At 52.5% G+C, this 15,264-nt stretch overlaps 2 protein-coding genes across 3 annotated transcripts; one reads left to right on the top strand and one right to left on the bottom strand.

The window, feature by feature from the left end:
* Positions 1–387: 387 nt before the first annotated feature.
* Positions 388–6,235, bottom strand: FOXF2 (forkhead box F2). Its single transcript, XM_039869471.1, has 2 exons — positions 4,659–6,235; positions 388–1,294 (listed from the first exon to the last, which is right to left on the bottom strand). Exons 1-2 carry the CDS (start codon positions 5,854–5,856, stop codon positions 1,128–1,130), a joined length of 1,365 nt encoding a protein of 454 aa, XP_039725405.1. The 5' UTR covers positions 5,857–6,235; the 3' UTR covers positions 388–1,127.
* Positions 5,602–14,849, top strand: LOC120607724 (uncharacterized). Of its 2 annotated transcripts, XM_039869474.1 has the most exons (3): positions 5,602–5,716; positions 6,613–6,862; positions 12,101–14,849. In XM_039869474.1, exons 2-3 carry the CDS (start codon positions 6,745–6,747, stop codon positions 12,475–12,477), a joined length of 495 nt encoding a protein of 164 aa, XP_039725408.1. In that variant the 5' UTR covers positions 5,602–5,716; positions 6,613–6,744; the 3' UTR covers positions 12,478–14,849. The 2 variants fall into 2 exon arrangements, with proteins under 2 accessions (XP_039725408.1, XP_039725407.1); XM_039869473.1 differs by lacking the exon at positions 5,602–5,716 and having other exon boundaries at positions 6,476–6,862.
* Positions 14,850–15,264: the final 415 nt, after the last annotated feature.

Below are 15,264 nucleotides of genomic sequence, written 5' to 3' on the forward strand. Positions count from 1 at the left end.
GTGCTGGTGGAGAAGAGGAAAGCACAAAAAGCAAAACTCTCCTTGGGCACAGGAAAGAGAACAAAAGGGCACAAAACTTCATTTTTTCAAATTAAACTTTTGCCTTTCATTATCTTACCTGGTTTTCTTTTAAGTTCCTTTCGCCTTCTGGTTTTTGTTTAGCTAGAAAGAGCTAGGGTGAAGGAAAAAGAAATAACTGAAAACGTTCCTTCTCTTTCTCAATCCTGAGAAGAGCCACAATCAGAACCTGGCCTGTGCTACTCAAGGCACAGACCCCACACCACGTCAATTATACAACTTGGGGAAAAAAAGTACAGAGTTGCATTGCTGGCTAGTGGAGAGAACCTGGGGATCTCAGGATGCCGCGGAGGAAACAGGTCTCTAAGATGACTATTTGTTATGTATATTTTATTGAAAAAATTTTACATCAAAATTGTTTGGCAGACTGTAAAAGTATACATAAGTGCAAATATATCCTCCTTTTAAAATACAAGCAAAGTGTGAGTATACATGAGATCATAAAAATATCTTTAAAATATGGTGGTAGAAAACAACCTTATAAAGAACGTTGTATTGTCATAATACGAAAAACCACATTCTTAAACTAGACACATTGTTTCTAAATACTTTCTTAATAATGTTCTTTGGCACCTGTATCCAAACTTAGTGTTTGGTGAAACAGAACTCTCTCCTTAACTAGGCAACAAGATGAGGCTTTCTTGACATTTTGTGTTTAGCACTGCCTTTTCGAAAAGCACACAGATTTTCATAGACAAAGAAAAACACACACACACATCTTGTCTGCGTTTTTCAGACCCTGATTACTGAAGGTAATGAAGATCCCAGAGTTACATGTTTATGTTTTTCATGTGGTAACTTTTTACCATCTTTGTTAAGAAGCTGATTTCTCATTTACTCTCTCCCTCATTGGAGCCTGCACATATTTAGGGCATTACTATGCCAGGGCTTGTCCTTCTACCAATGGTAGACAAGTGTCCGCGAACAATGCTGGCCTGGGGATTCTAAGTGACTGGTGTGCTACTTACTGCTATTGGGGTGCACATTATGTGAGTCCACTTCAGTTCATTCCTCCCCCCACAAGGAAAGACCAGCCTTCCTCCCTCCATTCACATGACGCAGGGCTTAATATCCTGACAGACGCTCTGATGGTGGTGGTGGTGATAATATGGCCCACTAGCAGAGGGATGGAAAGAAGAAATGCCGTTAAAGTTGAGGACGAAATCTTTTCTGTCACACACTGGGGTAGAGTGATGCTGATATCGAGGCAGTCCCACTAAAAGAAGAAAGAAAATAAAAAATTCCTTTCAGAAACAAATTTGTCCGGCTGAGGCTGGGGCAAATCATTTTAAAAAATTTAATTTAGCTTGTGTCTTATTTTAACTTAGGGTAAGAAAGGAGTTGGTTGGTCTATTGCTGTAAAACTGGTAGAAGAAACCGAGCTCTAGAAGTTTCTCAAAGTTTTAAACTACAGGTCATAGCACAACTCTGGAATCTTTAATGTTTTGTTTTGATGTACCCACAAACACAGAGCACCGTTCCCTCTTTAAACCGTGTTCTTACGTGCCTGAATTCCTCTATTACCTATGGAGGCTGAGACAAGCGATTCAATCGTAGGAGGAGCACGGACACCGGGAAAACTTGACCCAGGCTCTAGGTCCAGATCCCTGAGCACAGGGCCCTTTCCAGAGCCCAAGCCCACCTCCCCAGAAAAACCGCTGTCGCCCTCACCACTTGTTCCCCAACTAACTGGCCGGGTCAGAGTATCAGACCACAGCAGGGATATTTCCTGTGTCAACTGTGGGGGGGAGGGGGGACAGAAAACAATCCCAGCGCTAGAGAAAAGGCCGGGAGAAACAGTGCGGTCTTCGTAGGTCCGGAACGGCTTAACGTTTCTTCTAGAGAAGCCAGGACTATAGGGAGCAGAGAAAGCCCTTCGAAAAGAGCTCAGCTGCAGACCCTTCTGCACATCGAGGGAGCTTTTCAGACAGCCCCAAGGACGGAGAAGTCTCGCACCTCTCTCCCTGGAGCCCGTGGGCTATTGGGCTGCGACCCGCTGCTGCCTTTTGCTTTTGCTTTATCGGCGCCTGCGAGCCCCGTGGCGCAATTGGCCGGCGTGTCTGGCGCGCCTTGAGACCTGAGTTTATCCAAGACCGGGCCTCTCTCCATGCCGGCATGGGTTAGGCCTGTTCGCCTGAGTCTTTCTAGTTACCCGTGCGGTGGGAGACCATAAGCCGCACGTTGGTGCCAGGCCTGATTCTTCTTTTGAGTGCGTGAAAACCATACCTGTCAGCCCGCGGCGCGAGTACCCTGCTCGCGTCGCCTCGGCCTGGCAGTATCCTAGCGCTTACAGAGAGACCAGGATGCTAAGTAACCTGTGAATCGGCCTACGTTTATTGCCTGATAACACCTATTGGCGCCAAATATGCGCTGCGCTGCTCTCATAAAGCACCAACTCGTCTAGTGCCCTGATGTGCGCCTGTGGCTCTGCACACAGGTGCGCTTGCCCAGCACGTTTACAGCACGTCTCGGTGCCAGCTCCCAGATCCTCATATAGAGGGCCCAGGCAAGACACCAAGTGAGCGCTCACATCTCCGCCCAAGGCCGCCGTCAGCGCTTTGATGTGACCAGAAGGACGATAAAAGCCCTAGCTCCTTCTTGAAAGGCTCCCGGGTCTTAACGAAGGGCACAGGGCCTCCCTGAACACGCGGGCCTTGGCTGCCCTGTCCCAAGTGGGAGGGCACAGCCGGCATGGGTGTGCTGTATGTGTTTGTGAGTGCGCGCGTGCGCTGCTACTCGGCCCACAGCCTCACCCCTGCTTTGTCTCCGAGCTCCTCGTTAGGCCCTCGGCTCTCAGTAGGCCGTGGCACTCCGAACGAGGTCCCACGGGGCGCAGCGCACCCTGCCCGCCTGAGAGGTGACAACAAGGGGTGGGGGTAATACTCGAGTGGTACGTGAGCCAGAAGACCAGGGAAGAAGGCACAGAGCGTCAGGATCAGACTTCTGCCGAGCCACAGACTCCCCAGCGTTCCCAGGCTCAGCCCAGAGGTCATGCAAGGCTCCCGGGCGTAGGCCGTGGCGGAGGCCAGCCTGCTGGGCTAGGCAGTTTTCGTCTGTTCAAGACGAGCAGTGTCTTGATCTCCGCATTTCTGGGGCTTGTGCGTGCGTCCGGTGTGTGAGGTGGGGAGAGGGCGACCACACAGAAGTATCAGAAGTCTCTTTCTTGTTTTTTTGTTTGTTTGTTTTAATTTTTAGGGCACTGCTTCAAGATGACTGTGAAGCCTCAAAGTCTGGGTTTAAGTTGAGTAGGGCCTGCAGGGAGAGGGAGAGTGGGGAGGACAGCCCGTAGTGCCCAGAGAGAGCAGTGGGTGGGCAAGTGGGCCAGTGGGCACCACCTGGAGTGGGTGGTGATTGACAGCCAGCCCGGAGGGATTTAAAAAAAAAAAAAGTGAGGGGAGGGTCGTTTGTATTGGTTACTTGTAGAAATTCCCATAAAATTGAACAACACTGTGCTCTCAGTGGGTTCAGTCAGGCTAAAACCCTCTCCAGTGTGGTCCTGCTGAGACTGTCTTTGTTTAGTTAACCTCTGAGACCCGCATTTAAAAGGCCTATTTGGGAAATTTCACCGTCTAGGGAACCAACATCTTTTGCTCATTCCGGTTTTCCTTTTCCCCTGATGCTCTTGTCGCACACGGATTCATGAACATAAAATGTATGCATCATCCTGCGAATCATTTTCTAATAGAGGGGAAGGAAAGTAAGTGTAAGCTAGAACACCATTTGATGGGCAGACCGGCCTAATTTTAATTGAGGGCTATGAGTGCCTCAGAGGGGGTTAATATAAGAGTTTATTTCCACTTTCTTGATAAACCTGGCTAAATATTCAAATTACCTCCTCCACTGCAACCAGCTCCTTTTACAGAAAGGTTTAGCAAGTCAATACATTTTCATAATCCATGGCCAACGTAATTTACACTAGCAACACAAATGGCATCTGAGGAGCAGGCATTTCTCAAGGAAGCCACAGTGTAGGCCTCAGGCCATGCTGGCTTAAGACAGACTCAAGTGTCATCAAGGTGTGTCACTGTGGAGGGAGGCAGGAGACTCAATAGCCTGTGAAATATCTTGAGACTCCACTCTGCTTTCCTTTCTGCCTCTTCCTCATTTCCCTTTCTCTCAACACTTGCCCTCCCTCCCCACCCCCGCCCTCAGCTTACAGAATATCTCCCTTTCTGCATCTACAAAATGAACAAAAATACAGCAAAATAAACTTTAAAAGGAACACAAGGAAGCAGACAGGGCTCCTTGGCCAGGGTCCCCTAAGACTACATGCCTTCTCTCCAAGCTTAGTCAGACCTGAGACCTGAGACCTCCAGTCCATAGGGACATCCAGAGACCTTAGGCTGGCGATTATGCACCATCATTCTATCCGTGCAAATTCTACAGGCCTGCCTCTGGGCCAAGGGTAGGGAGAGGGCAGTATGACCCCAGTCCTCTCCCCTCCATGAATGAGGTGGCGGCTCCCCCCAGGATCAGCTTCTCCCAGTTGCACTAGGGCGCGGCGACCCGGTGCAAGTTGTAGTAGCCACGGAGCCTGGAGGCCTAGAGGCAAAGTCCCCGGCGGGGCGCGCTGTGTTTACCTGAGAGATCCTCGCGGGCGTTCTGGTGCAGGTAGCTCTGCTCCAGCGAGTAGGAGGACATGCTAGAGTGCAGGCTTGCCGATGCCGCCGGGTTGCTGCTTGGCGTCAGGGCGGGCGGCTGCTTGAGGTAAGGCGAAGCGCCGGGAGAGCTCCAGTGCGCCCCGGGGCTCGTGTAAGGCGAGTGGCATTCGATGGCGCTCGCCATGGCAGGGGACGAAGGCACGGGGCTGCTGCTGCTGTCTGGGCCGTAGTCCCCGCTGCCGCCACCGCCCCCGGCCGCACCTACACCCCCAGGCCCGGCGGGCACGGGGCAGCTGGCCATGTAGGTGGAGCCCGGGTTGGGCGACATGTGCGGGACGTGGTGGTGGTGGTGGTGGTGGTGGTGTGGGTGCGCGTGGCCCGGGGTGCCTGCGCCAGCGTCGTAGCCCGCGGGCATCATGTCAAGGCCCCCGTAGCCTCCTTGCCCGTGGCAGCCGAGCGGCGCCGATGAGGGCGCCTGGAAGTCGAAACTTTGGGGCAGCAGTGAGGCTCCGAAACCCAAGCCACTCACCACGCGGTGGTACATGGGCTTGAGCGCCTGGCACTTCCGCCTGAAGCCGCGCGGCCGGCGGCGGAACGAGCCCTCCTCGAACATGAACTCACTGGCGGGGTCGATGGTCCAGTAGTGACCCTTGCCAGGCCGCCCGAGGCCCTTGGGCAACTTGATGAAACACTCGTTGAGCGAGAGGTTGTGGCGTACAGAGTTCTTCCAGCCCTGGTAGGCGCCGCGGAAGAAGGGGAAGCGCGCCTGCAGGAACTGGTAGATCTCGCTGAGTGTCAGGCGTTTGCTGGGCGAGCTCTGGATGGCCATGACGATCAGCGCGATGTACGAGTAGGGCGGCTTCTCCGGCCGCCGCAGCCCCGAGCTCGCCTTCTTGGCGCCCCCGCTCCCGGCGCCCGCGCCGCCGCCGCTGCCCGCGCTCTTGCAGGCGGCAGAGGATGTGCTGGCGGAGTTAGAGGAGGAGGAGGAGGAAGAAGAGGAGGAGGAGGCACAGGAGGCGGACGACGAGGACGATGAGGTGGTCTCCAGGGCGGCGGCGGCGGACGGCGGGCTCATCAAGGCGGCCTGGAGCGCGCCGGGGGCCGGGCTGCATGCGCGGCGGAGCGCGGCCGGCGGCGGGCGCGGCGGGGGCGGCGGCGGCCCGCCCTCGGTGGTCATCTGGGACCCGGGAGCGAGTCCGGGCCGGAGGGGCGGGCCGGGGGCCGAGATGGGAGGCACGCGAATGGGGTCGGCCCAGAAGCCCGGTGAGCACCCTAGCTCACCACCCGGGCTGCAGTCGCGGGCGCTCCGAGCCAGCGCTTCGGCGTCGCCTTCCTCAGCTCCGTTGAGGCTTCTGGCGGCGGCGGCGGCGGCGGGCCGGAGGCAACGCCCGGCGCATCCCTCCCCCAAGCCTCGAGCCCCTGCCTTGCGCAACGGCCTCCTGGGCCGCGAAGCCCAAGCGGCCAGGCGCCCGGCAGCTGCGGCCGCGAGCTGGGACCGCGGCTGGGACCTGAGGATGAGCCCGACGTCTCCCTTCAGGAGCGCTCCTCGCTCTGTCTCTCAGACTTCCTCCCTCCTGCCGCACCCCCCCGGCCGCCCTCCCTCTCTCACTCCCTCCCTCCACCCCTGCCCCGCCCTGTCCCCTCCTTGCACGGCCGCCTCGGGGCAGCGCTCCTCCTCGGCGCTCAACTCCCCCGCTGCCCCCCACGCAACCCTGACACGGGCTCCCACCCATCTTATCTTTCCTCATCTCTCGGCTTGCCCCCCTCCTCGGTCTTTTAATCCCTCTCTAGGCCTTTTCCCCTACCTACCCCCTTTCAAAAGGAAAGCTCACAGACGAACTCACTTTTTGCTAGGATGACCCACCCCACGCCACACCAAGCAAAACTCCACCACCTATGGCTTTATGAAATCTTTTTCTTTGCCCCATTACAGTATCCTGTCTCCTGTCCCAGAAACCAGCCGCCTCCCAGCCCCCGTGGAAGGTACCTCTCCTTCCTCCTCCTGCTCCTCAGTTCTCCTCCGTCTTCCTCCTGGCCCATCCTGGGCCGAGTGGTACTGCTGCTGATGACGCCGCTGAGAGCTTCCTTAGCTGCCTTCCCCCGCGGTACCTGCACTGATACCATCTGTCAACTTCATTCAGACTTTGCAGCCCTCAGCACGCCAGGGTGCCAGACTCCCAAAGGTAACATGCCAATCCTCTCTTTCTGACAAGGCCTGCAGGCTCCACGACAATTGTTAGTGGAGGGCAAGAAGCCAGGGTGCTCTAGTGTCCCAGGGTTGTGGCCTGGGGCAATCATGAGCATTTGCTGAACTTTGAGAAGAGGGGTTTAGATAGAGAAAGCTAAATCAAGTTTTAGAGACTGGAAGTCTGATAGAATAGAATACATGTTTAGATTTTTTTTCACTTCCTTTCCTTTTCTACTGAGTGAGATAAGTGGAATAGCTGTATTTATATTCAATCCTGAAGGGGTGTGTTACTGTTACTAGATTTACATCCTCAGTCTTATTGATGCCCACCAAAATATTTGTGCCATCTCGGGGCTCCACACTGGAGTTGAGAACACTCCACCTCAGTGCGGCTAATTCCTCTCTGAGTAAGAGTCGGCTGGGAGAGAGGCTGTGCCCTCAGGAGGAGTCATTTCCAATGAGACCGGACAGTTAGTTATTGGATTGCACGTGCAAGGAAATGTAGCCTGACCAGGAACAGGGTCTGGAAGTACCAGTAGGAAAGCAGAAGGCCTGGGAGCTGGCAGGGCCACACAAGGGCTGATGGGGGAGGCACAGCAGGGAGTTGCTGCAGACCACAGGACCAAATGGAAGCAGGGCACACTTCTGCATCTACTCTGAAGGACCAAGGTACAAGCACATGTGCTGGTGAGCCTGAGGAGAATGGCGGGGAGAGGGGAGTGCGGGGGGGGGGGAGGAGGAGGGAGTTGAAGGGGTGGCAAGAGAAGGGGACATTGTTCAGGGATCTGGTGAAAGGTGGGCAGCAAAGACCTTTGGGTGGAACGCAGTGGAGGCAGGTCTCTTGGGGCTGGCATCAGCTATCTGTGCCCCTAGAGCTCCTGGGGGACTGCTCCTGGCTGAATACACTGGTGGGACTGTAGAAGCAAAGGAGCAAGAGGGGTGGGAGGGGTAGGCTGGGGGCTGGGCTGGCTCTGGCCCCAGACAGTGACCTGAAGTTGAGTGGAAGCAGGCTTTTTCCATCAAACCCTGCCTGAATACCACACACAGAGACTGAGTGTCAGTTTACTGCCTTGAGCCGGGCTCCTTTTCCCTAAGCTCCGCAGTAATTAGACAAAGAAAACCTAAATTAGTTGAACAGGCGTCGACAGCTTCCTCCAGAGCACCCCTGGTACCTACATGGGAATGTGTCCGAAAATGGCTTGATTGTAGCCAAGAGTCAGCTAAGAAAACATGGCCAAAATGAACTCAGTTTACCGCTCATTTCCAATAGAAAAAAGAAACAAGTCGCTCTTTTCCGGATGGGATGTTTTGATTGAGTTGGGGTAGGGCATTTGCAGTTGTTTCCACTTCTAAGAATTTCCTTGAGTGACTGGTGAGTATTTTTTAAAGATGGGTCTCCATTTACTTCATAGTATCTTTCTCTTATCTTCTTTTTGTCATTTTTCATGGGCTAATTTAAATATTAGTAACTAAATATAGAAATAGTGTGTTCACTAAATCAATGTTTTAAGTGTCCAAAAATTAAGTAAAATAAGAAGTGGATTCCGTTAACATAACCTTAGCCTTCTGTGTGTGTGTGTCTCGTGCGACGTATAAATGTGTGTGTGTGTGTGTGTATTGAGAGAAAGAGAGAGAGAGATAGAATTGGCTCAGCTAAGAAGCATAGAAAGAAGGAACAAAACCATTTGTAGGTGGGGTGTTGGGCAGTGGATTTCAGGAAAATCCAGCAAGTCAATATCACTGTCATTGACTCAGATTTTCTATAGCGTGGGAGTCTATGTACATTGGATCTCAGGTCCTAAAAGGTTTTAAGGCCTAGAGACTGAAGAATGAACAGCATCATCCCTAAAATCCAGGCAGGGCTAGCAATGATACTGTATACCAGTAGTTATCAGTTTAGGAGTCATGAGTCTCTTTGAGCTTATGATGGAAGCTTTGGAGCCTACCTCCAGAAAAAATACTTTTTTTTTTTTTTTGCCTGAAGTCTTAGGGGATCCATAGATACTCATTAAAATACACACACACACACAACACACACACACACAACTACTCTACATATTGTTAGTTTCTACCAATTCAGCTGGTTATCAGGAATTTTCAAAGGTTCCCTACCCCATCCAACTGACAGTGATATCCATTTTACCCCAATTCTCTAAACTTGCAAGAAACACCACTTATAGTTTGGTGAGTGTTATAAGAGGCTAGACAAGTCCTGGAAGGGCAATAGGTGTTGAAGAGCAGTGAGAGCCCCAGCCAGGAGCAGGTCGGCTCACTTGGAGCCTTTTTCTCCAGGAATCTAAATATTGCCCTCCGCTCCAAGAAGAAATGGAGGTTGGTGAACTTCTTAGTTATCTGAGAAGGAAGGGGCTCTTCTCCAAAACTGTTTCTTGGACATCTCACTCCTGCCTATGGAAACCGTTCCCCTAGCAGAGATCCTCACTTCTAGAAAGACAAAATCCCAGCGTTTGTTATAGGCTTCACAGGTATAAGCCTTTCCACTCACATCATGTCAGTGCCAAGTGGTCTAGGTACCATCATTCCCCTTTAGAGGTAAGGAAACTGAAGCTTAGAAAGACCAGATGACTCCATGTACACCACGCTGGAGCAAGTGACAAAGCTGGCCTGTAGTGTAGGCCTGGAGTCTCATTCCCATGCTGCTTTCACTACGGCACAGTGAAACCTCTCTGAACTTTGTTTTAATTACTGATTTATACAAATCTCCTGTGTAAGAATGTGTGCAGTAACAAATTATGTCAAATTCTTTATTCCTGGCAAGAATATCGGAATTTCTGTTTAGCAGATGGTTTAAAAGGAAAGTTTTGTTTGTTTGTCTCTGAAACAGCCTTGCTTAGGACACTTCCCTTTCTTGGAGTCCTTTCTTAAGGTGGTGAGCTCTTCTTGGCTGACTTTCATTGCTTTATAAACAACAAAAATCTCAATTTCTTTTTTTTTCTTTTTCTTTTTTTTTATGGGCAAGAAAAGTATGGCTCAATAAAATAAGTATAGATCATCTCAGGAGCTCCTTGGTTAACCAGAGATACACAGCCTGATTGCAGCCGGTACACTCTCCATACCTGTACTTTTTCGCCCTTTGGTGACCATCTCCGTCTGGGCTATGAGTCCCTTGCTAGCTCCAAACTCCAAAGTCCCAATCCCGCTCTGGCGCAGGGCAGTGTAAACTTCGGAAAGCTTGGGTTTCTCTGATTTTGCTCTGCAATCGGCGTTTTATTCTTGGAAATCTCTTCATCCCTGCGGTTTGCATCTTGTGTTTTTAGCATGGGTCCTCTGCTTCCTGGGTTTTACATGAAAGGGCTTAGACTAAACCAGTTACCCACCCGAGATGCCTCCGCACCAATGCTGTTTACTGCCTCTGAGACCTTGCTTCTTCCAGGCACTTCTCTGTCTTCTTGCCCCTCCTTTCTTTCCTTTCACAAGCCTGGCTGAGCAAAATCTCTTCCCAATTCAGTCCTAAAGTGCCCACTCTGTTCACCCTGTGTTTTCATATACAGCGTGTAAAGGATTCTTCAACTCCAGCAAGGCCTTTCTAGATGTAGACAGTGGGGATTCAGTGCTCAGACCCAAGGGATATCCGCTTGTTTGTGGAAATCACGAAGGACCATGAGCCTGCATGCCACAAAGGCCCCTCTAGAAACTCTCATTTAGGGTAGAAAAACAGGCCAGGAGGCGAAGAAGCTAGAAAGAGGCGCCCAGTCTGGGGTTGGAGAGGGGAACTGGGCGAGGAGGGTTAACAGTGGGAATTCTACAGGCTGCTCAGAGTCTGCTCTCCTTCCTCCGTCCAGAAACCCCCAGACCTCCGGGTTTGAACACCAGCCACCCAATTCCAAATGTTTATTTGGATAGATTCTTCCGCTCTCCAAACGCCTGTGTCCCAGGCACGGCTTTTTTTATAACCACCTTCCTGAGAGGTCCGCGTTTAGCCCCAGATTTTCTGGGCCTGAAGTAGGCATGACTTGATCACCCACATGGCTAGGTCTGAGGTGCTTGCGTTGGGGCTTCCTATCTCTGCGCTTCCCAGATTTTGAGGCCCCGCTTCACTTCTGCGTGGAGACACAACTTTGGGATGCTCTAAGAGTCAGCCCATCTGGCCGCAGACCCTAACCGGGATGCCGGCCTTAACTCGGGTGCCGGCGAGGCGTTACCAGGCGGGGCACCACGCAGCCTCTGCAGTGGACCCGCCTTAGGCATCGCCCACTGCCTGCTGCGTTTATTTGTGGGGAGACCGAGGCCTTGAGAAGAGGGTTTCCATGGCAGGGACGGCCATTTCTCCTTAAAAGGTAGCTGTGATGCCTGCGGGAAAGCGAGAGAAGATGCAGTGCTGGAATAAACACCGTGTGTCTCCTGCAGGGGCAGGAATGAGTGGGCTCCCAGTGGCGAAGGAAAGTTAGGGAAGCCTGTACTACCCACTCCTAACCTAGGGAGATAAGCGGCAGAAGCAAGTGTGAGTGCTGGTGCCCCCCCCCCCCCAGCACGTTAATTTCGGGTCCTCTTTTGCGGCTGGGAGGAAAATCCGCCCTGATGAGATGGAAACTCGTGGAGCCAAGCTATGTCTTGGGCGTGGTCCCTGGACAGCTTGAGCTCAACATCTCTTCCCCTGCACCCATCCTGCTGTGCGTCTGGTCTGGGTGGCCGCAGGGCTTGCGCGCCCCTGCTCTGTGGTCTCGTGCCTCGCCACTGTTTCTGCCTGCCCATCCCCCCGGAGTGGGAAGAAGATGGCTGGCCCTTAGGCGGAGCAGGGCTGATGGGGGGCGGGGGGCTGGACCCACCAGGGAGGACTCGTGGGCCGTGGAGGGGTTAGTCGCGGGCACAGAGACTAACCGCAAGGCGGCTCCTGGAACGCTGGTCGACTGAGAGGCGAGGCCAGTAGGCTGCCTGTTCACGAGCCGGGGCGGGGAGGGGGGCGGGAGCGGCTCCCTGGAAGTCTCGACCTAGCCCGCGTAATTTTTTCTTCTGGTGTCTGACTGGTCTCCTCTCCCCCTGCCCTCCCCTATCCCCAAATAAATAAATATCTCCTAGGGCAGCTAACTCCGCGGGGCGCCGGGTCCAGCGCGCTGCGCTGTGATAGATGAACTTCCTGGAGCATCAAAACTCCCCTTCTGTCCTCCCCGCTGAGCTCAGGATATGGGGCGCACTCGCTTCTCTTCAGAAAAGGAAACGTAGCTCTTCCAAAAATATAAATCAGCTCTGACGTCCAAATATTTCTTTTGTCCTCCAGCATCCTCTGTGGGGATAAATAAAATGCGCTCGGCGCCCGCAGCCCGACTCTGGACCTCGGGGCGCCCAGACGCCGCCTTGAAGGAGCTGCCTTTCGGGAGCCCTCTCTCCGACCCATCCCTCATTACTCCCGTACCCGCCTACACCGTCGACCTGGCATACAGTCCCTGTTCCGGCATTCCTTCTGACCCTTGGTTGCAGGAGGGAGAAAGACAGCTCTTTTGTGCAACCCGGGGCTTTAGGAGGCGAAAGGCCTGGGAGGCCGGCACCAGCGGGAAAGGATTGCACACCGCGACAGTGCTGGGACAGAAGAGGGGTCCAGGAAAGCCCTGGAGACCGCGGCTGTCCCGGCGTGTGGGGTCTCGGCATCCTAGATGAGGCTCCAAGCTGCCTCTCCTGGTCGGCGTTGCCTTCGAGGTTTCGAGTCTTACCAAATTTCCGCCCAGTTCCACATCGGGGTTCCCACCCCCGGAGCTGCCTCCTCTTTGAGACAGGCCCAGAGTAGTCCAGGTTTGGGGCCGAGAGGAACCCTAGTGGGCTAGCTCTGAAGGCTGGTGCTCCACGAGAAAGAAGAAGAGGGCTTTGCAGCTTCAGAGGCTGCGTCTGCGGCTTGATCCAAGGGGTTCTGAGTCCATCAGACGGTCCGATGGCTTGAGTCAGGTCATCCTTAGGCCCCTCCCTTCATCTCCCTCCTCCCTTCATCTCCCTACCAAAATCTATCCAGGGAGAGGTGGACAGATTTTGGTAGGGGTTTCTAAAAGAAATTTAAACCAAGGGAAATCGCATGCAAGGAGTGTGGCTGAGGAGCTGGAGTAGGAGACTAAAAGAGTAAAAGTAGAACACTTCTAGTGGCGTAAGATGGCTTGAAGTTGCCTCTGGCACCTCCATTTCCTTCCTGCTCCGACACTCTGGAGTCCGCCGGCCTTTCCGCTGTCCCCCATCCTCTCTCTAAACAAATCACCCTACAGCACGCACGCATCACGGCCGGAAAGGCTTCCATGGCGGACAGTTCCGGACAAGGAGGTCTCCACCTGCCCCCCACTCATCCTCCTCTCACTCCCTCATATCCCCCTGCCCTTGGCCGCAAGGGTTCCTTCGCAGCCGGTGCCTGGGGCTTCCGGGCTGCAAGGTGGGAGCTGTTCTCTAGCCGTCCCCTCTCTCTCCGGGGTGATGGTGGTGGTGGGGTCTTTATTGATGAACTGCCTCAAAAACCACCGCCCAAAATATCCCAGAAGGGTTTAGACAATCCATCACCCACCACTCCAAGAACGCTTCCTCCCTTTCAAATACAATCCTCGCACACCAGACGGGCTGCGGTGGGGAGGGACGCGCACTTGAAAAGAGAACAGCTATGTAATCAACGTCAAAGCCATCCCGCAACCTTTCGGAAACAGGGACTCAGGCCAAAAATCCCTCCAAATGATTTACGCAGCCCTCCTCACCCTCTCCCCCAGCCCTCCTAACTCTCTTTCCCAGCCTTCCTCACCCTCTCCCCCGCCCTCGACTTTGACTGTTCCCTGTGCTTGCAATCGCGTGGCCAGCAGAGCCAATGCATACCCCGGATCTGCATTGAACGTCAACACCAAATGCTTCCAGTAATTTGCATTTTAGAAGAAGGCGCTTTTCATCTTGAAGTTCAGAGGAAAAGGAGAGTTTCCGCCTGGCCGACATGCTTTTGGGGCCTGGTCACGGTATCTTTGTTGGTGGAGAGCGGTGAACTGGCAAGGCCTGGCATGGTTTTTTTGCAGTTGTCAAATGAATGTCACTTCCCTTCTCTCCGAGAGTCCTCGGATTTTGCGGTGTTGAGTGCTGCGCCGCCTCTTTCCCGTGGGCATCGGCGTGGAAGAGGCAGTTCTTCTCGATTCCGCTGGGTGGCGCCAGGCTCTCGGGAATCGTGGTCTGCGAGGCTGCCAGCGGGAGTCTATCACCGCAGCTCCACGCCCAAGGCTCTTCTGCCCGCGGCCCAGGCCCCAGGTCTAGCCTTGGGCCGGCCAGTGTATGGCCCCCAGGTGGATAGATACCTTCAAATTTGTCGCTTACCTTGTATTCAGTTGGCTATCTTAGGACATATTCTGCTTTTTCTACTCCCCCACGCCGTTAAAATCTAAAGAACAAAATCACATAGTTGTACGCCTCTATCCGTTGCAAACAAGCTTAGGCCTTGCTGAAGAAATTCAGGATTCAGTTCCATTATCTTGGTTCACGAAGCAAGGGGCAGGGGGCTGTATCTCCATTTGTAAGTTAAGCCTGGAGCTCTTCTGCGGTCTAGTAGAAAACAGACCACCAGGCATCACTGGGCATCTGGATAAGCCAGTTCCAGTTGGTTCTGCAGGGAGATGTTCCAGGGAAGGCGTTTCCTCTCAGCTTCTCATCCATGAAGAGGCTCCAAAACCATTCTTTTGTCTTCTGGGTCTACAGTGACAGGAAGACAACTGTTTGCTTTTACTTCTCATTCCTTTTAACCAAGGAAAGCTCCCTAAACTTGTCCTGGTGAAAGTCTGTAAGATATAAAGGAACTTTGGGGCTCCTTTTAGAGTGGGCTGGATACAAAGTGGGGGAAGAATTACAGGTCAGGTAGGAGTAGGCTTGGGATGAGAGAAAGCCAGCGGCACTAATTTGGAACTTGAGACCAAGAAGTCACCCACTGGTCATCCTCTGCAATATGGTGTCAGAGGAAGTGGGCTTTATCTTTTAGGGAACAAGAAGGAATTCCCCATCATGACTTTTTTTTTTAAAAACCTAATTAATTTTATTGAGGTATAATTTACATACAATAAAATACACTTATTCTAAGTGAAGAAGTTGAGTTTTTATTTTTTCTTCTAATATTTTTTATTATGAAAAGTTTCAATATATACATAAATGGGCAGGTTATACAATAAACCTTCCTTCATATACCTATCAATTAGATTTAACAATTATCAAGATTTTGCCACACTTGCTTCATTTATCTCTTTTCCATTTTCATTTCCTCATGAAATATTTTAGCAAATGTAGACCTCATGTTCTAAAAGTGCAGCTTATTACTTCTCTCCACGGCCTCCAGTTCTAGCTCTCTCATACCTAAAATTACATTTGGTGCAGACAAGCACGCTTCCTTGAGGAAGTTCGATATTATGCTGGAACATTGTTCTGGATGTGTGTTTTACAAACAGAATTCTCTAT

This window comes from Pteropus medius, unplaced genomic scaffold (assembly GCF_902729225.1).
Source record: "Pteropus medius unplaced genomic scaffold, Ma_sr-lr_union100, whole genome shotgun sequence".
Lineage (NCBI taxonomy): Eukaryota > Metazoa > Chordata > Mammalia > Chiroptera > Pteropodidae > Pteropus > Pteropus medius.